The sequence below is a fragment of the Macadamia integrifolia genome, unplaced genomic scaffold, assembly GCF_013358625.1.
Source record: "Macadamia integrifolia cultivar HAES 741 unplaced genomic scaffold, SCU_Mint_v3 scaffold2385, whole genome shotgun sequence".
Taxonomy (NCBI): Eukaryota; Viridiplantae; Streptophyta; class Magnoliopsida; order Proteales; family Proteaceae; genus Macadamia; species Macadamia integrifolia.
The window spans coordinates 3856-31702 of NW_024868678.1; the positions used below are offsets into that span (position 1 = coordinate 3856).

General features: G+C 37.7%; 3 protein-coding genes across 4 annotated transcripts in view; all 3 read left to right on the forward strand.

Moving 5' to 3' along the window:
• The first annotated feature begins 700 nt into the window (after window positions 1–700).
• On the forward strand, window positions 701–5379 carry LOC122066425 (triacylglycerol lipase OBL1-like). The gene is made up of 5 exons (XM_042630229.1): window positions 701–1327; window positions 2211–2407; window positions 3399–3432; window positions 3554–4167; window positions 4927–5379. The coding sequence occupies exons 1-5, from the start codon at window positions 1012–1014 to the stop codon at window positions 5206–5208; spliced, it is 1443 nt and encodes a 480-aa protein (XP_042486163.1). The 5' UTR covers window positions 701–1011; the 3' UTR covers window positions 5209–5379.
• A 2410-nt stretch (window positions 5380–7789) lies between these two features.
• Window positions 7790–17439, forward strand: LOC122066423 (uncharacterized RNA-binding protein C660.15-like). Its single transcript, XM_042630226.1, has 8 exons — window positions 7790–7960; window positions 8122–8324; window positions 8426–8515; window positions 9694–9759; window positions 10572–10637; window positions 10787–10872; window positions 10988–11033; window positions 17259–17439. Exons 2-8 carry the CDS (start codon window positions 8307–8309, stop codon window positions 17349–17351), a joined length of 465 nt encoding a protein of 154 aa, XP_042486160.1. The 5' UTR covers window positions 7790–7960; window positions 8122–8306; the 3' UTR covers window positions 17352–17439.
• A 5423-nt stretch (window positions 17440–22862) lies between these two features.
• The window catches only part of LOC122066424 (haloalkane dehalogenase-like), a 28459-nt gene continuing 23474 nt past the window's right edge, over window positions 22863–27847 (forward strand). The window contains exons 1-7 of one of the 2 annotated variants that reach the window (XM_042630227.1): window positions 22863–23246; window positions 23572–23647; window positions 23729–23814; window positions 24335–24428; window positions 24533–24609; window positions 24819–24946; window positions 26284–26355. In XM_042630227.1, coding sequence (XP_042486161.1) covers window positions 22980–23246; window positions 23572–23647; window positions 23729–23814; window positions 24335–24428; window positions 24533–24609; window positions 24819–24946; window positions 26284–26355 — 800 coding nt within the window. In that variant the 5' untranslated portion in view covers window positions 22863–22979. Of the gene's footprint in view, window positions 23247–23531; window positions 23648–23728; window positions 23815–24334; window positions 24429–24532; window positions 24610–24818; window positions 24947–26283; window positions 26356–27847 lie in introns of both variants that reach the window. The other variant, XM_042630228.1, reaches the window with a different exon arrangement.

The following is a 27847-nucleotide window of genomic DNA, read 5'->3' on the forward strand; positions in this document are numbered from 1 at the left end:
TTTATTGACTTAATGGTAATTTAAAAGCCTGATGAAGGTTCCATGTGCCTCACCTTATTTTAGTTGGTAGAAAAACAAACAGATATACCAGTCCCAGTTGGCTCTAATGAACTTCTTTTTACTAATCATGCCCATCACTAAGATATATAATTAAGCTTTTCAAGGATCCTGAAATGATTCAAGATATACTTGAACACATTTAATATATGAACATAAGACTTTTGTTTATGTTATTATGGATGACTTGGGTGAGGTATCTATTGGTTAACAATTATAGTATTGATTCACAGACTCAACACCCCAAATCGAAGCCCAAGAGAGTAGTCAAGTTGGCAAGGGAACTTCGCCTCAAGAAGCGTGTGGTTCTGAGTTCGACTCCTCTTATTTCCTTGGGCCACTCGCATGGGGAGTTTAGTGGTCTTCACTGTTTTCGGTAAAAATTGAATGGTTCTCAATCAACCCCGGTATAACCCTATCCATGCAGTTGTGGGGTCAATATATGGGTACACAGAACTAGTCAAGCCGAAGGCCTGAATAACCGTTGTTAGCAAAAAAAAAAAATAATAATAATAATAATAAATAATAGCACCCCCAAAGTCACTACCAAGTCAATGGAGACCCCAACTACCTTAATTTATGCTTTTCAGCAACACATTAAACCCATTTTCAACAGTCAATAAGTTCATTTGCTTAATTTTAAATCAAATGTGTGAAGAATATGTCCCATATTCAAAGTCCAGCTTATCAAAGAAATACCTGTCATCCCAGTGAGCTCTCTTGGTCTTCTGATTAATTAAACGACCATGCCATAATCAAGATAAGCATTTCAATAATCTCTTTGGCGCGTTATATGAAGTTTACACATTTAAATATGAGTACAAGGCCTTTGTTCCTTTGTTCATCAATGCCTTGTATGAGTGGAGTTTGAGACTTTGAAGTCAGAACACCATTCTCTTCTTCTTCTTCTTCTTCTTCTTCTGCCTTGCTCTCCCCTCCCCTTCCTCTCTATCCATGGCTAGCAATTGCAATGATGATATCTGGGGAAACTACCTTGTAATGAAGCCAAAGGAAGCAAGTTTTATGGATCTATTCCATCTCTTATTTTCCAGTGATTTAGAGAAAAGAAATTTTTTAAATTGTCACAGGGAAGGCAAGAAGGAGGCAGATCTTCGACGTCGATGTGTCATCTTTGTTTCTGTCCTCATACAAAAAATTCTTCTCTTATCAGCAGAGCCCATGTCTAAGTTTGGTTCTGTGTATGAACAGTGGCTGAACCTTCTCTCCTGTAATGGAGGTTTCATTGAACTTATCTTCAATTTCATTACAGGTTTGTCTTCTCCCTTTCTTATCTTTGGTTCTTCAGATATTGCTCAAGAACTTTAAGCTAAGCTTGGATTTAAACCAGTTTAGCTGCATGGAATGGGAGTATAATGTAGTTTCTTTACTCTGTTATACTTCACATACCAACCCATTAATCCATTTATTAAGTGCAGAACCTTGTAGAGGTGGGAATTTCTTCTCACAGAGAAAAGTTTAGAAGATAAGAGTCAAAAAGGTGTAATCAAGAAATCAAAGAAAAATTGCAAGGCACGCAAAATTCCCAAGTACTATACTTTAAGCTTGTGCCATTTTTCGTCATCCAAAGATAAAACTTTTTTTTTTTTTCTGGTTATTAATCATACAATTATACATCTATGAATTTTGCCTTTATACCAATTTAATTTGGTTTTCTATAACTTAATATACCATGATTATGACCACCTTACATATATAATTTCAAATTAACCAAGTTCTTGAACTTCAACCTTTGTGGGATATTTTTGGTAATAAAAAAAATGTGTTCCATGATAGTGATCATAGCCCCTAGGCCAAAGCCCCATACGACAAGCAATGCTTCCAAAAGATCAACGAGCGACAGTGGGGTGTGCCGGAAAAAAGAAAACTTTGTGAGACATTTAAGGAAACTCTTAATCATTTTGTATCCTCTTCGGATTTCCCTACTTATAGCTTGTCTCAGCTGCATGTAGAGATAGGCCATTGTTTTTGTTGTGGAGTTTTCTCATTTATTTCTTATTTTTCCTTCTTTTTTCTTCTTTATAATTCTTTCCTCTATTTTTTTTTTTTTTTTTTTACGGGGCAAGGGGGGAAAGTTCTTGAGCTTTGTTGAATATATTAATCATTCACCAAAAAAATGGGTTAATGGTGTGCAGGGTATGTTGTGACACCTGCTGATAAATCTTCGGCCTCTTTCGCATCATGTATTGGGGCTCTAGATACAAGATTGGATTTAGACAAGAGCATCAAACAAGGTGACAGCAGATATTATTGGGAACTCTCTATGATGGCCTCTAAACTATCTTATGAGAATAAAGCCTTCATACAAAATGTTGTCACAAATCACTGGAAGGTACTATAATTTAGGTTCTTGATGACAAATTCAAATTTTATTATTATGATTGTGATTGTTTACAATCTTTTTTGAATTTTATGAGAAATGTTTCTTTCTTTTCCTCTAGTTTAACCAACATTAGTAAAAAAAAAATAAGCATTGCTTAGTTGATGGTCTTCCTACTAAAGATCAACTTACGAAGAGTACTGTGTTCGTTGCCCATTTTTTGTTGTTATTTTTGGGCGATATTCGAGAATAGAGATTTTTTTTTTTTGCCAATCGTTCACTAAACCAATTTTGGATGACATAAAGTGGTTATGCGCTCTCCTTAGGTCTTGGAGTAATATAATCATGGAAGCTTAATGGATTATGAAGAAAAATGGGGATTCTATTGGGTGCATTGTCAATTAGCTGGTGTTGTTTACTACTATTGTTCACACTTGGAAAGAGAGGAACTTCCGTATATTTAGGAATAAGACAAGGATTGAGCCATCCCTCATATTTGATACCCACCTATTGTATTGTAGATCTATTATTCCAAAGGAGAAGAAAACTCCTCTGAATATATTCCTTGTTGAGAAGGGGGGGTCCATTTTTATTTTTTTCTGCTAAGAGGTGGGGTCCATCCAATATGACTTTATAGGTGATTCTGATTTCTGGCCATGTTTCTTTGCTTATTGTGCATGTGTTCCACTTGTTGGGGTGTGTGACCTGATGGAGAGAATTCCTTTTGATTTTTTTTTGGGTTAGGGGCCTGTCTGGTTCTAATGGTTCTTGTTTCTTGACCCACTAGGCTGTTTTTGTGGAATTGAAATTGTTTACAGTGAGGTGGTGAGGTGTAATGAGCATCCACAGGTTGGGGTGTATGGTCAGGCCCTCCCAACCGTTGGATGCTCAGTGCATCTCTCGACTCACTGCAGACAATGTGGGCTCACATTTATGTGTTGTAATTTTTTTCCTTTCTTCGCAATTTGATGGTATCTATAACTGAATGTTGTTTTTATTGCAGATGAAATTCATAGGCTTCTATAATTTCTGGAATGGTAAGGACCATATTGAAGTAGTTCTCTCTCTCTCTCTATAATATATATTATTAATTATATACATTTTTTTTTCTCCTTCTATCATTCTAGTTGGTTATATTACATTTAATGTTGTATGTAGATTATGAACAAAAAATAACAACACAGGCCTTCATGTTCCAAGATAAAGAGACAAACCCAGAATTTATAATGGTAGCATTCAGAGGCACTGAACCCTTCAATGCATATGATTGGATCACAGATTTTGACTTTTCCTGGTATGAGCTCAAAGATGTGGGAAAGATCCATGCTGGCTTCATGAAAGCTTTAGGGTTACAAAAAAACCAAGGATGGCCAAAGGAGGTAAAAGAAGGTGAAAACCACCCTTCTGTTGCTTATTATGCAATCAGGGAAATGTTGAGAGATATGCTACAGAGGAACCCACAGGCAAAGGTCATCGTGACTGGGCATAGCTTGGGGGCTGCATTAGCTATTCTCTTCCCTTTGATATTGTCTTTACATGATGAAGCTTGGTTATTGGAGAAGTTGGAAGGGGTTTATACATTTGGGCAGCCTAGAGTTGGTGATAAGAAGCTTGGAGAATACATGAACAAACAATTTAAGGAGCATTGTGTAGAATATTTAAGGTTTGTCTATTCTAATGACATGGTTCCAAGGTTGCCTTATGATGACTCTACACTCCTGTATAAGCACTTTGGACCCTGCGTCTACTATAATAGCCTCTATCAAGGAAAGGTTAGTCTCTCTCTCTCTCTCTCTCTCTCTCTCTCTCTCTCTCATGGGTTGTCAATTTGACCCCGTCAACCTTAGCCCGCCCTATGCCAGAATAGGGTTTGGGCTGAGATTTTGAGGCCCAAGGTCGGGCTTAGGCTAAGCTGGGGCCGGCCCAACCTAACCCTATGTAATATGTATATGAATAAATCATTGGCCACTGGGCCAGCACTGGGCCAGTGAGTGTGCAAGCATAGACATCCAACAAGGAACAAGAGCGTCTTTTTGTGGTGCCCTATGTCTGAGTGTAGAGAATGCAACCGGGTAGCATTTTTTTCCCCGACTTATAAATCTTTATACCACTCACCCACTTAGTGTTCACATTCTTTGTTTTTTCATCATTGATGTACTACACCACTCAAAACTCACATCCTTTGTTGTGAGTGACAACCAAGGTCAATTAGGATAGCCCAGCCCTAAAATGACAACAATTAGGGGCTAACATGATCAATCAAGGCCAAGCTGGCTCAGGCCAACTCAATCAGGATCAATCATGGCCAAACTACGTTGGATTGAGTCCGACAAGGCTGGGTATGGGCTTAGATATCCCACCCTAGCCTACCTGAATTAATAGAACCTGAGCTTGGGCAAGGATTTTTGGTTGGGCTTTTAAAAATCCCATCCCATTGACACCCCTACACACATACACACACATACATGCATCAAGCCATCACATTACATTGATTTGTACCCTGATGACCTTGGTTTTTTCTTGTAAAACAGATTGTGAAAGAGGAGCCAAACAAGAATTACTTCTCAATAGTGGAGGCAATTCCAACACACTTAAATGCAATGTGGGAGCTGATTAGGGGCTTCATTATTCCATTTGTAAAAGGGGCAGATTACGCAGAAGGAGGGAGTCAGAGAATGTTTAGGATTCTTGGATTGATAATTCCAGGAATATCAGCCCATGGACCTCAAGATTATGTAAACTCTACCAGATTGTGTTCCTCGATTACATCTTTCCAACGCCAAGACCTTACTCAGCAACAAGGCCTGAATTAGGAGAAAAATATTAAAAAATAAATTAAGATCTAAATAAGAGCTATGTGCATTGTTATTATTTTTTTTTTGGACCCTTCTTTTTTGGTTTGGTTTGCTAAGATTGATGTATTGTCCAAAGGGAAATGTACAACTACTCATGCATAATATATAATTGATTTGTCAGTTGTAGCATTGAACGTTGGTATATTAGCCTCTCAATAAGGGATTCGGCTCCTCTCCAACTACTTGGGCATCCAACTCAACCAACATCCGATGCCTGGGAGGCTGGGAGGGTTTGGATATGCATCCCAACACTTGAGGATGTGTGTCCAACTCCTCCTAGCCGTTGGATGAATGATTGGAGGATCGTTGGTGTAGTAGAGGATTTTTTCCCATCAATATGATGCACAACATATAGATATCATCAACGGTGTTACTTGGAAGAAAAAAACGTAAAATAGTGATTTTCAGATGATTTGATATATATCAATAAGGCTCCAAATTAACCAGAAATTTGGGGTGCAACTGGGCTGGAGTGGGCACCAGTCATTAGGCCCTAGGCCCAATTCATGGGTCCCTTAGCTTTGGACTGGGTCTAGCCAGGCTCAACCTTGGGCTCAAGTCCAGCTCAGCGGGCTTCAGTCGGGCCAGGCCATGTCTGAGTTTTGGGTAAAGGCCAGAATTTATATATAATTTAAAAGTTATCTTGAAATTAAGGACTTTATCTAACTTGATTGATCTGCCAATCATTTTCTATGTCCTTCTACAAAAAAAAAAAAAAAAAAAAATCATTTTTTATGTCCTACGGTTCAATTCTTCGATTTTCAATGCACTCTATTTTTTCTTTTCCCCGTTATATATATGCAATATATAACATGAAGAATTTTAATAAGGTCAATCCACCGTTATTATTAGGATAGGTACCTTCCTAGATATCCTAAATCAATGGTGAACGCACAAGTATATAATGCTATTTGATGTGATGAATTGTAGAGACCTTATTTTGACAACAATACGATATATATAATGACGATGAATGTTTGTTTAGGATCAAGGGACATAAAATCTTCATGGTGCAAACCCCCTTTCATGTAACATGTTCATAGTGCTTATGATGTGACAAACTGTAAACATCTTGTTTTGTTATCCATAAGGTGTTCGTAAAAATGATGAATGTTTGTTCAAAACCAAGGGAAGGTAGTAATGGACGTAATCATCTTTATGATGCCCCCCCCCACCCCCCACCCCCCAAACACTTTTTTTTTTGTCTCTCCATTGAAAATCTATTGATATATATCTCTGCTGCATTCAAACCAATGGAGCGAGAGATCGAACTTCATAGAACCAATTGGAAAAAAGTATTTGTCCAACTAATAGGTATTCGAGGGCATGAGTACAACCAATGGTTTTTTTTGGTAGATGCGTAATACCTATTATTCTTTTGTGTAAAACTCATCGATGAAAAGGCAAACATAGTAGACTTGAATCTTTCATTTTGATAATCTATTTTGGTGGATTTATTTTTTGATAAATCACTAAATATATTTTTATACGCCTTGCATCGATGTTTTAGTGCATGATATCAAATCAATTATTAGTTATCCCAAAAACTAATATTGTATCAAAAAGGATTGGTATCGGATTGCCCTGCTCTCCCTCCCAAGTGTGATTTATTCTGTGTGTCACAATGTACCCACTGCCACACCAAAAACCTTATTTTTCATTGTTGCCTATCATGGGATTCTTTGTTTTCAGTTTTTGTATCACCATCCGCCGCCTATTTGTTAATACATATATGTAGAGGAGGCTGGTTTTTTTGACATTCTAACAACTAATATGTATTATTCCACCAATACGGTGTAAACCAGATATTAGGAATAGGAACATGCAAAACCGATATGGATCACCCAATACCGATGCTTAGAACCATGTTTGCTTCTCGCTACAAACTCTTAAGCACATAAGGATAAATGGAACGGATGGTTTTATCATAAGGAAAAAAAGGGTGCAATTACATGTTTACCCATTTTTGGTCTTTCTGTTACAAAATTACACATCTAAAGTTTCAATTAGCAACCCAAAATTAGGTTTAGATTTATAAAATCCCCCTAAATGTTTTATTTGAAGGTAATTCAAAATCTTTATAATGATATAGAAAAGCAATGTTTTTTGATTAGCACAATGTTGCTATATAGAGCTCAAATAAGCAAGAGATGTAGCCCTTTCTCACAAAATATTCAATTATCAAAAAATAAAAAAAAAATTCAAATTAAGTTTAGCTTACAAAACTACCCACTCAAAGTTTCGATTATCAAAAATACTCGATTATAGGTGGAAGATAAAGAATCATTATTTTTTGTAGTTTGTAAACCCAAACCTGATTTTAGGTATTTTCATTAATTGAAATTTTAAATATTTTTATTAATTTAAACTTTTTTCTTGATAGAAATTAATTTAAACCTTAAACGAATAATTTTATAGAGGGATACAAAAAATGGGTAATCATGTAATTTTATCAAAAAGAAAGGACAACGGACAGGGCAGGAAAAAAATTATAGTGATGCGCCTCACCCGAGTGAGGTTGCGCCTCACCTGAGTGAGGTTGTGCCACACGAGTGGAAAGCAGCTGCCATTCGTCGAAAGCTAGGATATTTCAAGAAGGGGTCGCCCGAGTGGATGGTATGCACAGGGGGAGCTGAGCGGAAGGAGAGGTAGATTTTGAGGAGATAAGGGAGTGCGAGCGAGCGATCTGCGAGAGAGGGTTGAAGAAAAGGTTAGTGAGTGTGTAACTACGGCATTCTTATGCTTTAATCTTCCTTCCGTTTCCGGATCTCAGTTGTTGAAATTCCAAGCAAAGATCTAAGAGGAAAAAAAAAATGGTTAGTTTTTTCGGTTTTTTTTGTGTGCGTGAGAAAGAGATGTGCTTGTGTGCAGGGGTCGAGTGTGAGAGGCATAGAGAGAGAGGAGTGAGAACGCGAGTGCGAGTGCGTGAGCGAGAGGGAGAGAAGAGAGAGAGATTGAGGGCGTCTTCTGATCTTTCTTTACAGGAAGTGAGTTAGGGTTTCTCCCTGTAACTCGATTTCTTGTTCTTCTTCCCTCGAATCGCCTTCTCAAATCTCATGGATAGGAAGCTTGTGGTAAGTTTCATCTATGCCCTTTTCCTTTTTTGTCCCCCTCATGGGAAAAAGTTAAATTTATGGATCAAAGAATGAAAAGAGAACTTACCCCCGTTAAATAGGTTCTTGGGATTCCCTGGGATGTTGATACCGACGGGCTGAGGGAGTATATGAACAAATTTGGAGAATTGGAAGATTGTATCGTGATGAAGGTTAGTTATTTGTCTACCCTTAACCTCCATATTCGTGTTTCCCATGTCTCGGTATTGAATTCTATGAGTGTCTTTTATGTGGCTGTGTTAGCTTTGTTATTCTGTGTCGTTTCTTCTTGACTATTTATCTTTCATTCTGTTGCGTTTTAATGAATTGTTTATTCAACATTTCCTTTTTCTGCAAACGCATTGTTTACCCTTTCCTAATGTAATAGGCCACTTTTTAGTCCCAAAGGTTTTGTTTCTGTAAGTTTTTTGTTTACTGTTGGAGCCCCCCCTTTTGTTGTTTTGTGATGGTGCCTGAGTTCCCTTTTAATATCTTTTGAAAGAAGTCTGTTACTTGGTTTTGGTTTTGGTTTTGGTTTGTGGCATTAAAAAATTTCACTATAAATTGATTCTAGGAACAAATGGTTGATTGAAGAAATTGAAACCATGTAACCCATAATGCGAGTAAGGAGTGTATAATGATATTGAAAGTTTCTCTTGGGTTTTCAACTGACAGTCAAAAGGATACAACTATCATTTACAGAGGAATCACTTAAACTTTATCTTCTAAGCCATTAATGGTCCATCCGTGAGCATTATTCCATTCTGTATGGGATGCTCACCTTATGAAAGCCAGTCAGTCAATTATGTTTATTTCATGACTTTCCCTGCCCCACCTCTTTCACCCTTGCCGCCTTGCCGGAAAGATATTAGTTGATCAATACTTATGTTAGTTCTATTTGTTTTCAATGCCTTCACTGTGTTTCAAGTTCCTGGTAGCTTTGTTTTTGGTTGCCATGCCATGCTCTCATTGACCCGGTATTTTTTTTTTCTTATCAAAATGGACACAATTATTAATTAGTTTCGGTCTATTATTAATTGTTGATGAAAGATGAATAATACACTGTAGACGTAAAATAAGCCAATTGCAATGACTTCTATTTTTTTTCTTACTGTTCAAATTTCTCACCTTCTCTGTTTGCCATCTCTAATTGAAATTCAAATCCTACAACTAAACGGTGTACACTGTTGAAATTTAATTTGTTCCTGTTTCTTTCTCTAGCCAAAGTGTTGATCTTTCATCTGTTATGTGTTCTTGATTAGGTTGGGTGATGTATGATGTAACAATTGTTTGCCTTATTTTAGGGTTCTTAACTGAAATCTTTGTCACTCTATTTGGTTATATCCACCAGGAGCGGCACACTGGTCGATCTCGTGGTTTTGGCTATGTGACATTTGCTTCTGCTGAAGATGCAAAGGTAGGATATGTTTTCATTGAATCTCTGCTCTTGGGTGTGTATCCACTGTTTCTGATATTTTAAATACCTTTTGAGTGGCTTATGTGATTTCGCATTTTATTCTTCTTGTTGCTCTTCTCCTCTGCTCCCTCCTTTTCTTTATTTTATTTTGTGTCCTGTGGTGGGAGTACCCCAATCGACATGGCACAACTAGGCATGCTTGTCCAGAAGACCTTATGCCTTTTCTTTTGTTTGGAATTTGATTACATCATGAATGAGTTAAAGGGAACACTATACAGCACTCCTTTGTTTTCTGGATTTTTGGCTTTTGATGTTCATGTTGGATACAAGAAGGTATTTAAGCAGTTATGAGTTTGTAGCAATTGGTTTACCTTGTATAAGAAACAGTGGGTGGGTGTGGTTGCCTCCCTTAATCAAGTCATTTTCATTGGAAAAAAATGCTGCAGAAAACAAAGTACACACCAACATATCTGTCATATAGCAATCCTTGGATCATACTCGAGCTTTTTCAGCATGCAAATTTTGTTCTCCCCTTCCTACCCCTTTAGACAGTTGTATATGTGAACTTTATGACTGTCAGATAATAAGATATTATTTCATCGAGACAATTTAAAGGCTCATGACTAATTTATTGTTGAAATGAAATGCCTTTTTATTCTTTGCAGACATTATTTCTATAGCAAAAGGTAGATTAATATTAGTTCTCTTGTTATCTTTCCAGTTTTAATGTTCTTATATCATTATGTGTGTGTGTAATGAATTTTTGCCAATGTTTTCTGCACAAAATGTTATTTGGCTGTTTTTGGCTGCAGAATGCTCTTTCAAGTGAGCACATTCTCGGTAATCGATCGCTGGAAGTGAAAATAGCTACGCCTAAGGTTCTGGCTCCCTCAACCTGATATACTGCATTTCTATTATTATGTTGAGTGCTACTTTATTACTATTATTATTTTTATTGTTTTTACTATTTTCTTCATTATTTCTTTTCTTGGCTGTGTTTGTTACTGTTTCTGCTGCTACTTGGCAGGAAGAGATGAGACAACCAGCAAAGAAAGTAACCCGGATATTTGTGGCTAGAATCCCCCAATCTGTCACAGAAGCGGCATTTCGAAGGTATGTATATTTAGTTAAAATGGAATCCTTTCTCATCTTAAGTTGTGAGCTTTTTGAAAGCTGATATACAAGCCTGTGATAAAGAACCAACAAAGTGTTTTTGACTTGCTTGCAGTCACTTTGAGACATATGGTGAGATTACTGATTTATACATGCCAAAGGTTGGTATATAGATTTGTTCGCATTATATATTTTTTCTTCTACATTTTGTTTACTGGGAATTCAATTTTTCTTTACTAGATATATTTATTGGACCTCTCTTTTGAGCACTTTTGGAAATATTAGAAGGACCTGACAGAATCATCTAAAAGTATAGTTACGCTTGAGAAGTTGGAAATACAATGTAAATAATTATTGCTTCTGGAGGAATAAATATTGTAAAAAGATTATTACATCTCATTTGTTTTAAAATGCTTTAACGTCTCTGTTTCCCACTAAATGATGGACTATCTTAGTTTACCTCTAGGTGAAAATCCAGGTATGTTCCTGTTTTTGGATCTAGTCATAAGAAGATATGGTAAGAGGTTAGCTGCCTTGCTTTGTTTTCTAGGGGTGGGCAGACACATGGATCAAATCTGGCTTACCTTATCTTCTAGTTTAATTCGCTTTGGTTCCTTGGATGTCTATTAATCAAGGGGGTTGACATGGTTCAAACAGATCCTTTGGGAACTAGGGGCTTTTATGGAAAATAGTGTGGAAATCAAAAGAGAGAGGTGGTTTTGCTACAGCTATGATCAAAGGCCTCAAGGCAAATAATTGGGCTCTTCACTGTAATTGGTCAGAGATTTCATACAGGACGTCATTGTTTGCTCTAGCATTTTTAAACCCACCGTGTATTCACCAACCTATAACTGAGACTTAGTCAATTGGTTTAATATTGTGATTTTGGTCATCTTTAGGTTTTATTCAAGTTTTTATGAGTATTATTAAGTTATTTTTTACTGGAGAGGTGGACTCTACTCATTTGCGTTGCCTTTGAAAGCAACTTGGGCATGATTTCCTACTATGTGATAGGCTGGGGCCAAATTTCTTTGGGAGGTAGGGCCCAACCTCCCCTGCTTGTTTTTCAATTTTGGGCCAAAATGAACCCTGCCAAGCGTTAAAATTAAATGGACAGAAGTTGTTAAAAACCATGCATAGTTGGATGATTCTGGACTATTGAAAAGCAACGGTATTTGCTCAAGACATGGTGGGCCATCCAATTGAATTAGGGAGTGAAATTTGACACTTGATGGATATAGGTCCTTTCTCATTTAACAGTTTGGATTGACAGGGCAGAAAATAACGGCTGAGGTTGCCTTTGAAGGTATTAGCTGCTCCCTTTTTGCCTTCAAATAATTAGTAATGTTATCATTTTTTCACATGGCAATGGACACTTACCAGCGCTAGAGACAGGCTCTCATGTCGATATCCTTGTTACATAATAAGGAATCGGCCATTTAAGATACGCAATGCAGTTGTATTAGACATTAAGATTGTATGGAGGCCCATGTGCAAGCGTCTGAGGCCCATAATGTGTTGGTGGTAGCCCAATGGGCTAAAATTGACATTTGAGTAGTTTTATTGTAGGTTGGGCCTTTTGTTTTCGAGTTTCATTACAATGGGCCTTGATTTATAAGAACATAAAGTGGGTAAAAAGTTGCTACATGTGATTCTTTTTTGGTGCCAAGGTGGACCCACCACTATGGTGGTCCGGAGGGAAAGTGGGTACTCCCAAGGGGTGGGAGTTGGGGGTGGGCGGAATGGACTAGAGGACTAGTGGGGCATGGCAAGCACCGGTGCACTTTCAAAAGGAGTTGATCCACTGACCAACCCTTGGGCACACTCTTAAGTGAGTAGTGCTAAACTGCTAGGCTATTGCCCAGGTGTGCAGAGTGATTAGGAGTTAATTGTTTGAGTTAGAATAGAATAATTAATAGCTATATAGAGTTTTGTTTAAGTCTATTTACTTTGAGTGTAATTTGGAGTTATTTTTTAAGATTTAAATTAGGAATTTAAAAAATGTCTTTATATATGTAATCGGAAAGGTAAGCAAGCGGGGTAGGATGGAATCTCCCATGCCCCCACCTCATTTACCGTCTGACTCCTTTCGTTGCATCACAGTCGTTCAATCATCTGACGTTGCAACCCACTCTTTTCTACTGATATTGCATTCTCTGTCTCCCCTTTCTCTATCCCACTTGCCGCTGCAACTCCTTTCTCTCTCTCCTAGACTCCTCCCATCTCTTCATCTCCCACTCATGGTGCAAACCAGACTGCTCTCTCTTCCCCTTCTCCCTCCAGCTTGCCGTTGCATCCCTCTCTTGCCGTTGCAAACCACACCATCAGCCTACCGGTTGCCCCCATCGTTCAGCTGCTGCAATCGTCGCTCTCATGCACTTTGTGCAACCCTGCCCCAGCCACCCTTGTGCAGACTCTTTGCATGCCCCTTCCTTGCCAACTGCTCCCATCACCCTTGACCCCAAACCATGGAAACGACACCATCAAGGGAAACTCTACTTGCAGGGGAGAAGCAACAAGGCTTCTGATAATAACTCAACCCCTTTTCGTGTTGAATATTTGCTCATGTAAGTTGTTGCTACATGTCACGTTGGTACCCTGAACAAAATCTCCCATGGTACCACTAGTTTAGAGACCAGTGCTGCTGATGGCGATGGTTCGTGTGGGTGGCAATGGAGACGATATGACTAGTATGGTCTTGGTCTCCAATCCATGACGTAGCAGTGAGCAGGAGTTGCAGTCATGGGGACGGCAGGAGGGAGGGATAGGCCTGGGTTGCACGGCAAGTGGGAGAGAGAGAAAGGATGTGATGCAACAAAGGGAATCAAATGGTCAATGAGTTAGGGGCGTGGGAGATTCCATTTTACCCTGCTTGCTTAGAGAACCTTTTCCCAAATTTAATACAAATTCAGCCTTATCCCAACTTAATGGGGTCGGCTACATGGATCCATACAAAACAAAATAAGAAAAAAAGTCCAAACAAAAAGGTGAAGGAAGAGAAAAAATAAGACATAAAAATTAAAAAAGGATGAGAAGTGAGAAAAGAAAGATGAGGGTAAAAGATGGGAAGAGAGTAAGGGGCAAGAGGCACAGCCCAACAAGTCAGGATAGTCAAGGTTTTTGGTACTGCTGATCAGTGCATACGGGATTGTATTCCAAACCTGATTTCTTCTCTTCTGTTCTCTTCTCCTTGCTTCTTCCTCCTAAGAAGTTCAATCTCATCTCTTTTCCCCTCCCTTCTGTTAATCTGATTTATTCACTTAACAATTCAGTTGCTTTCTTGAGTATAGAGTTGATTGTTGGGGCCTGCTTGCATTTGAGATCTATAATCTGGATTTTTGGACTGCATAAATATGATTATGCTGGATGTCGGAAGGGTTGTACCAAAAAAAGAGCAACTCCATTGTGAACTGAGTGTTGAAATTATGATCCCCCCATATTATTTGAGTGTGTGTAGGCAAAGGAATATATGCTTGATAATCTGCACCTCACTTCCATATTGTTGAAAAGTAAGTTTGTTTCTCTCCTTCAGCAAAAGGCACCGGATTCCATAAGATCTTACCCCTCCTACTGTATACCTTGTGATTGCCCAGATTGGAAAATATGGTTTGACATCTTGCTGTATTTCGTGTAATATTGCAAGTCTCTTTTGGTAGATTTTAGTTTTTACTATAATGTGATGCAAAGATTGGAAAATATGGTTTGACATCCTGCTGTATTTCGTGTAATATTGCAAGTCTCTTTTGCTAGATTTTAGTTTTTATTATAATGTGATGCAAAGATTGGAAAATATGGTTTGACGTCCTGTTGTATTTCGTGTAATATTGCAAGTCTCTTTTGGTAGATTTTAGTTTTTACCATGATGTGATGCAATATAGCAATGTTCAAGGTTTTGGTGAAATTCTGTGAAATATATCAGTTTCGCTAGCGAAGTGAAACACCATGCAATATGTAAAAAGTACATAGTTTTGGTCAAACTTTCTCTGTTTCAGCAAAATTTTGACGATATGTGTGGTCGAAACAATACAGACCTTAATATAAAAGGTATAATTTCCAAAGAAATGGGTTATTTTGTTGGTTTTGCTGGTTTAGACTCAAGGTTAGTAAAACTTGTTTTTCATTTTTACCAAATCAGCCTCGTACAATTGTGGATAACATTTGATGATTATGAAATGATTTATAATTTTATTTCTGTGCAATATTCATTCCTAATGCTTAATTTAGTTATTTTAATTGAATTATTTGTATCCTTGTTTTAATTTATGCTTTATTTTGAATGTATATGGCAGTGTACAAAATATACTAGTACTACCAACATAAGGTCCGAAGTCTAAGAACCATTTTGAGGGTTTTTTGTTTATTTAATTTTTTTTATTTTTTTAAATCTAAAGGTTCCATTATGTTTAGGGGCCCTAAAATAAGGTTTCTTAGAAGTCTTGGGGACCTAATTCGGCCATTTGGGCCTCAAACCATCCACTGACCAAAATTTCTTGGTTTTGAGGACCAGAATTAATTTCGTACTTCAAGAATCTGAATTTACTTATTGAATTTTTTGTTTCTTTTCATCCAATAGAACTTGTTATTCATTGAAGAAGAAAAAAAATGTCCTTTATTTGTGGTTGTAAGGAGAGATTTCTTCTTTGGGCGGTGCAAATTCCTTCCTTTAGATGTCCTTGGGTTGGTGCTAGTCCAAATTGTGGTCATTAGTAAGCCCCTGAAAACTAAAGAAGAGAGGTGAAACTTGTTTTCACGTTCCCTTTCTGCATCACTAGGCCTATTTGTTGGGATGAAAGAATTGTTTTGGCTTTTAAGAATTTACCAATTAGGCACTTAAAAAGAGCTAAATGACCTCCCTTTTCTCATAGTTATTATGACCATAACCATTTTTCATGCCGGGGACTCGGAATAATAGTGCATTACCAAGTAACAATATGGTTCATTCCCTCGGTTGTGGTGCTACGTCCAAATTTTGATCATTAGTAAATCCTTGAAAACTAAAGCAAGGTGAATCTTGGTGTCGCATTCCTTTCCTGAATTACTAAGCCTATTTATTGGGATAATAAGACTGGTTTGGCTTTCAAGAGTCCACTAAATAGATACCCTCTGATGCAGAATCGCGGCTGAACTGGATTGGCCCTTCTAGCGATTTAGACCGAGATGGACCAAATCCAATTGGGTTTTGGGTCAGTAGGATATAGGGATTTACATTGGGTTATTTTGTAATTCTTGCAAAATATATTTTCTTTGTTTACTAGATGTTGATCACGCTACTTGGAGTCAAGTTAGAGTCAATTTTCTTTCTATTTTAGAGTTAGATTTTATTTCCATTTTAGAGCTAGATTCTTCTTTTGTTTCAGTTTCAGAATAGGAATAGGGTTATCTTGAGTCTTAATATACTCTTGTGTAACCATTGTATTATTCAGATTTGCCCTCTTCCACCTGTTGCAGTTCAGGCATCAAATGCCTCTCTATAAGGTTAATACTTGGGCTGGTACTGATATGCATTCGATAGGGATCTGAAATGTCGATTTAACCTTGAAATCCCAGGACCAATAGAAGCCTATCTATGGAGTTCTTGACTCGAACCAGTGCTTCCTCCTGCCTCTGTTTTGAGAACCAGGTTGAAGACGATGTGCCTTTTACCCTTTCTCACAATAGTTTAGGTCTTATGGGTTTGTCCTTCAGTCATCATTACCTTCTTTCTTGTTACAGGCCTACCCCTCGTTTTCCTCCTTGTTACATCTTTCCATTACGTTGTTTACCATTCCAAGTTTACCCCCAATCAATATATCAAAACCCCTTTGTGTCATTTATTCTTTTATTCCTTTTTGACCCTTCTTAGATTCTGCTTACTTACAAAATTGCCACCCTTCTATGGGAATTTGAGATTATTTATAGAATTGCCTTTTGATCTTCGACTTGAGCTATCTATTATACTTTTGGGTACATAGGGATCCAATTTTAGGGTTTTTCCCAGGTCTGCATCACCCTCAAGGGAAAACGAGCTCACTCTTCTCGAAGTTAAGTTGATAGCTATTTGATATTTCTCATGCAGGAACTGGGAAAGATATTGTCTTACAGAATAAAAACATGGTTCATTCACTCCTCGATCTGAAATTTGTTTGGAAACAAACTTGTGATGGCCAGCTTTAATTGTCTTCAGAAAAAAATTGTAACTGAAAATATCTGAAAAAGAGTGGGAACGAAAAATGGTTGGAAACATGAAGAACGATGGAGTGGGAAGGTTGTTTTTGGGTTTTTGTTGATTGTGCCATTTGCAGCCACGGGTTGATCTACATATCAGATTGCTTTGTATATGAAACATGTTATTGACTATTGGGGAAAAAGATATGGATTTTAACTTAATTGTTTTCTGTGTTTTACAGGATCAAGGTTCCAAAGGACATCGTGGGATTGGGTTTATCACGTTTGAAAGTTCTGGTCAGGACTTACTAATTCTCCCTGAATCTCATATGTAGATGTCGTAAACATAGAGGCAGTTTTGCTCTCTTTGGTACTTTTTTCTTTCATATGTTTACTTGTCAACTTCATGACCATTTATGATATGGGGTTGGGACTAGGGGGAGGGGTGAGGGGTCCAAAGGGGTTGAGGGTTGAAACAAGGGATGGAAGGATTCTATCAATGCATGCTTTGACCTGGAAGGTTTATGCTTGACATAAAATTGCTGTACATATCCATTTTTCATAATTCTATTGAGATATAGAATTCTAGAAAATGTTTATGTTATGCAGATCTGTCTATCTTCTTGTTGAATCGTGTGTCCATAGCTGATAGGTGTGGACATTGGTTCGGCCATGGGTGTACCATGGCTTCAAATCGATTTGGCACCTCCTTTGTCCTGTCCCTTTTTGAAAGGGGGGAGAAAAAAGAAAAAAAGAAGAAACAAGGAGGGGAAAACATTGGAGAGTAGGGGGATAGAAGAAAGAGTAAATAAATAAGGGAGCAGAGAGAAGAAAGGGTGCAGACACAGGACCGCTAAAGTGGGGGAGGTTGTGGGGGGGAGGAGCCATTCCTCCTTTGAGTGTTGGGAGAACAAAGTATTGAACTATGTTAGCTCTCTAGAGTTCAACTTTAAAGTCCCTTTCGTAACTCTCCCTCTCATCTTGTACCGTGAGAAAGGTACTGGTACTGGTTCATTTAAAGCAATGAGTACTATTTTTGTCACACGACCTTTTCGTATGTTTATTTCTTGCCATTGTATGTTAAGCAATTCGAACAGCAGATGAGTTGTCAAGGATAATGGCATTCTTCTAGTTTAGAGCAGCCAGGCCACCATGCTTAACAACAAGCACTGTTCTGGGGATTATGTCAAGAAGTTATTCCCTTTGTTCCAAGCAACAATAATCAATGCTGAAATGAAGAAAAATGTTGTAGTGGACACTGAACTACTGAAGTCAACAAATGAATTTCGGGGGACATTAATACAAAACTTGAACCAACTGAACCCCAAATCTCGTCGGCTGGTCTGCCATCTTACAACCCAAGTGATTGCAATGTCGACACAGATGAAACACTCTAACAATTACACTTCTGGAGGAGGACCAGGATGGATCTTACATGAATGCAATTCCAACTTTGTGACAGGAAGCAGATGGAGATGATTGGAGAACTGCCAATTTATGGAAGCAATGGCAATCAAAGGTGCTCTTATGGATGCTCTAAGGATGGGAATCCACTCTAAGGGAATTCTGACTGAAGTTTGCATTCATTACCCAAGTGATCAAAGATTCAAGGGATTGGCCATGGCTCATTGTCCCACTTCTACTTGATGATATCATTCACCTGTCCTCGCAGTTTCAGGTCTGTATGTTTTAAGTATTTTTTTAAGTATTTCAGTATATGATCTAATGACTTCCTACTGCTCAAGGAATTAATGTAATTGTGTTGGTCATGTGAAAGTCAACTACCATGGGTGAACAATGTAATCATCCAAGAGTATGGCCTCTAAAGCAGAGGTTGCGGACTTACCTCTTCTTCGGATTGTGTAATTCCTGTAATTTTGTCATTTAGGGCCCGTTTGGTTGCACTTCTGTTTCAGGAAATGTTCTTTTCACATAGATGTTCTTTATTGATTATGTGATGCGAGAGCGTTTATGTAATTTAGAGTGTTCTGGTCTTTGCTATTCTCACTTACTTGTGGCTTCCGTTTAAGACCAGCAACTATGACAGCGTCAGATGATACGACTGCATCAATTATTTTGGATGGAGTCGGTCGTGTTTCACACGGTAATTATCCCACATTCCCTGCTAGCTTCATCAAGTTGGATGGGAATACCTATTTGATGTGATAATACATAGATTTTGTTGTGATTCTGATTGCCTTTGTAAGTCATCATCCTGCAACTCCCATAGAGAGGATTCATTAAACACCATTAGTCTGGTTGGTGTGGTAAATTAAGCCACACCAATCAATATTCTCCCTCTTGACTCATATTGTCACATCCCGGGAAAAAAATGTCTATTTGAAAATTTAATGCATGATAGTGGTGCATATGAAGGATTTAGTTCTCGGTATTGGTATTGATATTGATATTGGTATCGATTTTTGACAATACTAATATGATATTTATTTAGATCAGATTGGATTGGATCGAATCGGATCGGTGCATATTGGTTACTATTGCCCTTGTTTTTTGAAAAAAATACATTTTTATACTGTTTTACCTCTCAAACGATATGGGTAACCAATCAAGATCGATCAGGTATTGAGGGCTCTCAAACGATGCGGGTAACCAATCAGAATCAATCTAAGTCGATATCAATACGATACTGATACTTGAAACCATGGTGCATATCCAATTCTTATGGACTACCTTGTAAATAATTAAACATTATTATAAACTATTTCTTTAGATGATTTATGTCCCAAACAGTTTTGATTTATGTAAGTAGTTTTATATTAAATGTTTAGTTTAAAAGGTTTTGTGGTATTTTGAATCATCACGGAGTCACTCAAAACATTATGGGCCCGTTTAATAACATTTCTAGGAACATAAATCTCCGTTTCTAAGAATAGAAACGAAATTCAAGGTGTTTGGTAAAACCAGTTTTTGGAAATGTTTTTGCTTCTCTTCTTTGCTAAACTTTGCAACTCTCCTCTCCATGAATTTCTTCACTATAGACCCCAAATTTGTCCATCTCCCATGGTCATGCCTCAATAGCATCAATTCCTATAGCAGCAGCAACATCAACAACACTAATCGTAACCCTTGAGGTAAGTGAATCAGAAGATTAATAGAATTCATTCTCTTAAAACCCTAACAAATGCAAATTTCCTCCACTGCTGTTTTTCGATCCTCAATCTTCAATCAGTTTCATGTCTACGCATGTTCAAGAGACTTATTTATTTGTTAATTCCCGGAACTTATTGCTCGTCAATGGTCAGATGTCCACACCTATCACCTTCTTCAACCCTCCAAATTTCGTCGATCAATCTCATTGACAATACCTCCTTTCTTGTAATCTCTCTCCTCTGGATTTTTTGCAAATGTGATCAGTTTCAATGGGTTTAGGGTTGTCGTTGGACGATAGGCATATGGCTTCTTCGGCAGATTCACCGTTTTTCTCCCTCTTCGATAATGAGATCGATCAAGAGTTGCGAAGATTGGAACCACAACAAAGAAGAAGAAGCATTTATACAAGATGTCAGATGCATCCAGAACACCAAAACCCCAAATCCTCCTCCTGCAGCTGCGCAATTTCAGTGGCAGAGACGATGGTGATGATGGTGATGCCGAACTCCTAGCAGGGATTTCATTCGTTTCCAGAAACGGCGACTTGTTTCTCCACTTGCGTTTCTAAGAACAAAAATTGATATAAAACTTGATTTATGTTTCTAAAAACAAGAGAAACGGAACAATTTTATCAAACGGTTTTTAGGCTGTTTCTGTTGTTTCTAGGAACAGAAACAACAAAAACGAAACGTTATCAAACGGACCCTACAATGTCTAACTTGATAATCGGTAAGTCACATAGACTACAAAACATGTTTTCATCATGCAAGTTTTGAAAATCACAGCATATGTGACATTAAAATAAAAAGAGCAAGAGAACAAAAAACCCATCTTTCCGAAACTATCATGAGAGTATATAAAAATCATCCTCTCAAAACTATCAAGGGAATACAAAAATTCATCCTCCTAAACCAACATGGGAGTACAGAAATCATCCGCGCAAACCATCATTGGAATACAAAATGTATCCTTCCAAACCATTAACATAAAAGACCATCTTTCCGGAACTGTTATGACTCATGAGAGTATATAAAAACTATCCTCCCAAAACTATCAAGGGAATATAAAAATTCATCCTCTTAAATCAACATGGGAGGACAGAAATCATCCTTCCAAACCATCAATGGAGTACAAAATGTATCCTTCCAAACCATTAAGATTCAATTTTAAATTTGGTCTATATCGGTCTGGTTCACGTATTGATTTAGTCGAGCCAAATGGTCAGGTCATTGGTCCGGATAGTCCGGTCAATTTGTTGAGATGCTGGATCAGGCAACGGATCATTCAACAGATCCAAAAACGTACGGGTGGGATTCCAGGACAGATATGCCAAGGTGGATAAAAATCGTCTGTTTTTCCCCATCCCTGTTTTGCTGTGTTTTGCTAGCTGCAGAACACGACACGTGTCCTCCTTTAAATCTGCGGTTGAGATTGTTTTGATTGCTCTGTTGTTACTAAATCCGGTTTAGATCAATGGATGACTCGAACCGTATGGAGTGGAACCGGTTCTGACAAACAACTCATAACCAAGTTTGAATTCAAAATCCCTAAAAACAGAGATTTCTCAATCAAGAGGAAGGAGATCGTTGTTGCAGTCCGGNAACAACTCATAACCAAGTTTGAATTCAAAATCCCTAAAAACAGAGATTTCTCAATCAAGAGGAAGGAGATCGTTGTTGCAGTCTGGCGATCTCGGTACCAAGATTATGGGTTGTGGGTTACTCGCACGATGGATCTCCGTACTCTCGCTGCCCAATCGCTGGACATGAAGGAGCTTAAGAGCTTAAGAGCGCTGGATTTATCAGAAAGAAATCAGAGTAGCAGAAGAAAGATGAATTTCTTGGTTTCCAGTTTCCTCCGCAAAAGCAAAACCATTTCTCCTCTTCAGTCTCTCTCTCTCTCTCTCTCTCTCTCTCTCTCTCTCTCTCCTATTTTTCCGTGGTGTTCTCTTTTGCGTTTCTACAGTTAGAAGAAGAAGAAGAAGAAGAAGAAGAAGAAGAAGAAGACAGAGGGTGAAGAAGAAGAAGAAGAAGAAGAGTGAAGAAGAAGAGAGGAGGAAACGGGTTGGGTTGGAATCTCGGTCTGGTCGTGGTGCCGACGGCTAGAAGCGGTAGATCCGCTGCCCAGAAATCCCATGCTTTTTTCTTTTCTTTTTTTAAATGCAGCCCAGGTGGAAAGGGAGGATTGAGGAGGGAGAGTGAGTGAGATAGAGGAAGGAAAGGCTCTGGGTAACAGAGGGTGAAGAAGAAGAAGAAGAAGAAGAAGACAGAGGGTGAAGAAGAAGAAGAAGAGTGAAGAAGAAGAGAGGAGGAAACGGGTTGGGTTGGAATCTCGGTCTGGTTCACAACAAAAAAACCCGGTTTTGGTAACCTCAACCAACCCTCTTAATCCTGACCGTTGGTGATGCACCATCCACGTGTCGCACTCTGCACCTAGCAAAACATGGAACAACAGACGATTTTTATCCTCTTTTTTATGGAGATGGGCATGAGTTAATGGGATTGTACGGTGATGGATTTTATGATGCATGGCTATGATTTACTTCTTGTTCTCGTGATATTGATTGTTATGATACTTACCTTACTTTATTGGGATCAGTAGTATGACTCAAACTCATAAACTTGGACTCGTTTTCCCCTCATTTTTGGACACGTGTTACATCTCAATTGCTGGAGGTAGCCAATTTTGGTGCCAGTCATCTTTTCTCATTTATCCTTTAGAAGTTGAAAGTTGGAACCTACAACTGAGAGCAGAAAATACCGACCAACTAACTAACTAAAGCCTCTCTTCGTTGCTGTGAAGGGCGCACTCCGAACTCCGAACTCCGAACTCCGAACTCCGTAATCTTCTTCATGGCTTGTTCTCTACTTTCGCCGTATTTCAAGCTTCCAAGCTCAATATTGGCACGCGATGCCATGAGGAAGCAGAAGAAGAATTGGAGAAGAAATATAGTAATCAGGGTTACTGCTACAGAGAAGAACGGAAATGACGGGAGGAAAGAAGACGATGGCCCCGCCTTTAATCCCTTCGGTTTTGTCACCGATAATCCGTCTAGCCGAGGAGCTATTCAGCTTCCTGATGTCCCGGCTGAGGATGGGAATGTCGGCCAGATGCTTTATGTAAGAGAATTTATTGTTTAATTTACAAAATCGTGGACTTCTTCTTTTTGGGTTCGTCGTTTTCTTGGTTCTATAAATGTTCTGATTTGATCTGAGTAACAGCCTCCTCATATTATCTCCTAATTTATACTATACTCAGTTGGGTTTATTAAGCTACTTGGAGTCCTTTGATATTAATGCTATTGTTGTTGTTGACAGATGTCTAGTATTCTATTCTATATGTATGGATGAGATGATGCAATGACTGATGATTCTGATAGTTGGTCTGACTTCTTTCCTTATCAGTGCTGAGAATAGCTATAACTCACATGATTTTCAAATCCAGAGAATAGAAGATAAGGGGAAGGATTATGGCTCTTACATCAAATCTGGGGAGTTTGTATGGTTTGTGAGAGAAACAGGTAGATAATATATTTATGTAACATTTTTCTTTCCCTTTTATTTATTTACAGGATGTTGATGATTCAAGCTTAGCTCTGCAGGATCCTCTGAGAGCTGGCGTGGCACTGTCATTTTCATTCATGGGGCTCCAGCACAATCTTATAGCTATCGAGTGGTTATGGCTCAGGTCCTATAGGTGTTCTTTGTTTCAGATATCATATGATCACTCTAGTCTATATAACATTAATGTATTGAACCTATCAAAAAATTAAGCAAAATAATAGCATACTGCAAGTTATTGTTAGTTGTTATCCATGTAACTTTTTGTCTATCATTCAAAGAAACATTAGTATTTTCTCTATCTTCCTTCTGGTATAGGTGCATTACTCAGTCTGAAGGTACATGTGATCTTATGGCTCTGTTTTCTAGTTTCCATAATTTATAGCTTGTAAAGCATCCCATCTAATCACCCTTGAAGATGCAGGAAAGATGTGGCATGGAATCTTGCCTATGAATCTCAAACTGAAGAAAGACATTCCATTAAATCGATAAAAATCTACAAAAACAGGGAAAATTTCTTACGCATGGGAATCATGAATCTCCAAAAATATAAAAGTTATCCCAATAATCCATTTCTTGTATACATAATAACTGTAACATCCTCTAATTGATGTTTTTGTTGTTTTTTCAAAATTTACCCTGACTAGATGGCAGATGCTGGCTTCCACTGCTTCGCACCTGATTGGATAGGATTTGGTTTTAGTGACAAGCCCCAGCCTGGTTATGGATTTAACTACACAGGTTTGTACAATCTTCAGATGGTAAACCATAATTCAGAATTTCTTATATTTATTATTGACTGCACATCCAGTTTTTGAGATTTCAATGATTCTCTACTTTTACAGAAGAGGAGTTCCATGTGGAATTTAATAAAATACTTGATGCGCTGGATATTAGCTCTCCATTTTTTTTAGTGGTTCAGGTTTGATCAATTTTGCTCATTTTTTTTTAGTGATGGGTGTTTATGTGTCTTTACACTGGGTGTTTGTGTGACTGTTGAAAACATTTCAAACCATCTAATTTGCATGAACTAAATAAGGATTAAAAGAAACTTAATGATCATTTCTTTTCAATGTTATTGTTGAACTACATCAGCATTAAATAAAATATATTTTCATATTATCCTTGTAGGGGTTTCTTGTAGGTTCATATGGATTGACCTGGGCCTTGAAAAACCCAAGCAGGGTTTCAAAGCTTGCAATTCTTAACAGTCCACTGACAGATACATCTCCAGTTCCTGGATTGTTTCAACAGCTAAGGTTTAGTGTTTTCCTCCTAACAGTAATGGTTTTGGATCAAGATGAAATGTGTACCTTGCATCATCCAGTTGTTTTATAAACCACATGTGAATCATTTTTCCTTCAACTATCCATGGGCTCTTATTAACTAAACATTCGATCTTAATGTGAAACAAGATTACAAGTTTACAACAATAACTCCTACTGTTTCTGAAATAGTTGTTGGTACAGACTTTTCTAGATAAATTATGTTTCTTATTTTGGTACACTTGATGAGACATACTCTTGCATTTAATGGCACCATTAAGTCTGTTCTTCAAGAGAAGAATCAAAAGATAGGACAAAGCACATTAAAGTCAACTTCGACTCATCACTTCCTGTCCAAGCAAATCTCTGGGTACCTGGCCTATATCTGATTTCCATGATCCAGGAACCCCATAGCTGATATCTTCTTTGGGTAGCTAAATTAGGATAGATGACAACTACTTCAGGGAAAACCTGGGATGCACAATGTCTGATGCGTTACCAGTTAGTATAGGTTCATGACCATTCTGTTACTTCTGTCTATTCTTCGATTTTCTTACATCCCCTTTCCCTTACATTGACCATTTTACCAGGGTTTACAAACCCAGAAATCAGGATCCAGATCGGAATCAGTCAGGATCAGTGAGAAATCGGTTAGAATTGGCCAAAACATGCCCTAACCCTAATTTTCGTACAAGGATCGGACGAGCCACATGGGCCTTGAAACCCTGCATCTTACTAAGTTGAGATCAGTTCTTTTTTTTTTTTTTCATATGTTAATATCATTATATCTTTTTTTGTTTTGTTTTTTTTTTTTATACATATTTTAATTTTTTTGGTAAGATATATATTTTGAATTCTGTATATCTAATATGAGTGATACTTGCAAATGAGAAATTCATTGCATTGGGGCACAATCTACTTGAATGGTTGATAGCGCAGTTTTGAGCCTCCATCTCAATGAAGAATCTTGTGCTAAAAGTTTGAATTTTTTATTGATCTCATGAACCATAAAATTGGCCTCTCTTCATTTAATCATCATGGTGGGATCTTGGCTCTCATAAGAAAATAAATGATCATGAGAAGGCCTATGCATGTAAGTTTTGTGTATTTGTAGCCGGTAAGTACACTGAACTTCCGCATTGTATAGTCATAAAATAATCAACAGGTTTGCAGTTCTTCACATATTGATGCATGGGGTCTCAGTCTATGGGCAGTGTGAGTTTAAATTTTACTGTCTTTCTCCACTTTCCCCTCGCACTTTTTTAAGGTATACCTTTTTGAGTTAAATATACTTGGGGGTTTATATTCTTATGGACTTATGTGCTTTTCAGAATTCCACTTTTTGGTGAATTTACATGCCAGAATGCTATTATGGCTGAGCGCTTTATTGAAGCAGGTAGCCCGTATGTATCTACAATTATATCTTCTCCTTTCCTTAATTATGATAGTTAACTATATCGATATAACATCTTTTACTTACTGATGTTTTAGAGATAATTTGAAGTTCCTCCTTACTGATGATGCTTTATTTTGAGTTTCAAAAATATTGCAAATTACCCTGTTTGAACTAACAAAAGAACGTATTGTTAGAAAAGGAGCAATTGTAAATTTTGAGCCAATATGTAATGAATCTGGAATTATTACCATGTTACTTATTGGTTGGTCACTGTTTTCTATGATAACATGAAGTTCATGATCATTGAAGATGAAGTTCATGTTGGATAACCTAGAGGTGGGGGGGAGGGGAGTGAATAGGTTATCACTAGTGGATTTAAAAATTTCTCGCCTTTTGAAAGCTTAGATGTGATTGTAATTAAAAGTGCAGAATACAAGTATAAAAACAATCACAATCAACACTAAGATTTATAGTAGTTCGACTTAACTCGAGTCTAGTCCACTTCTCACAAGTTCTACATGGGAGGTATTCCACAAGTTCTTCCCTTTTAATACAATAGGTGGGAGGCAACATCTTTACGACTCTTTTTACAGGATAAGAGGATCCTTTACAAAATCTCCTTTACAGGTAGAGAGCGATCTTTTAATCTCTTCACAATTAGAGAGGGACCTTACACAAGCTTTTGAGGATGATCCTACACCTTTGTCTATGTACATTCTAGAATAAAGTGTACAACAAAACTGTCCAATACTAGAGTCAACCCAACTCTTGGACAAACATAATTTAAAGTGGAATAATGAGTTAGGACTACCTCGTGTGGTGCATGATATGAATATGAAAGAATGCAATGATGAATAGTAAATCACCTAGATGTCTTCCCCATAGATTGCCAAATGATGAGGAAGACTTGTGTTGAAGCGCTTGAGTTCTTTGAAAAGAGAGCACAAAGGATAAACCTTAAATTCAAGCAATGATCACCGTTTCTCACTTTTGTCTTCTTTGATAATGATGCTTAAGAGAAAATTAATTATCATTTATTGAGCCTAAAGTGGTGTATTTATATCGGTGATTAAAGGTCTTAAATCGAGTAAGAAAATATTTAAGATTGTGTCAAAATTGTTTCTAAATGGACACTTTTTAGTTCTACCAGGTACCGGATCATATATATGTTAAGGTAATAGATCCACTGGGATTTGAAAAAGTAGCCATTGGAGAAGTCCATGAACCATCTAGTAGGCATTCGGCTAGCCGAAGACCTTACCGAGAGGCATCTGATAGGGTGCCAAAAGAGTCCAAAATACTATAATTAAAAATCCAAAGGCCAACATTACCATATAATCCAAAATACTGTAGTTAGCAGCAAAAACCAACCAAAACTTCAAGTTCAACTCGAAATGCATCCATAGAGAGCATTCACATAAGCTTCATAACAAAGATGACGTAAGAAAGCAATAAAAATCATAGAATCTAGTCTTCATCACTGCCACTGCCATTGTTGA

Bases quoted from the DNA above. Each gene is read 5' to 3' on its own strand.
- LOC122066425 (XM_042630229.1), top strand. From the start codon at position 1,012: ATGGCTAGCAATTGCAATGATGATATCTGGGGAAACTACCTTGTAATG. The intron at 2,408-3,398 runs GTACTATAATTT...TTTTTATTGCAG, and splicing joins TTGTCACAAATCACTGGAAG to ATGAAATTCATAGGCTTCTA. The intron at 4,168-4,926 runs GTTAGTCTCTCT...CTTGTAAAACAG, and splicing joins ATAGCCTCTATCAAGGAAAG to ATTGTGAAAGAGGAGCCAAA.
- LOC122066423 (XM_042630226.1), top strand. The intron at 9,760-10,571 runs GTAGGATATGTT...TTTTGGCTGCAG, and splicing joins CTTCTGCTGAAGATGCAAAG to AATGCTCTTTCAAGTGAGCA. The intron at 10,873-10,987 runs GTATGTATATTT...ACTTGCTTGCAG, and splicing joins ACAGAAGCGGCATTTCGAAG to TCACTTTGAGACATATGGTG.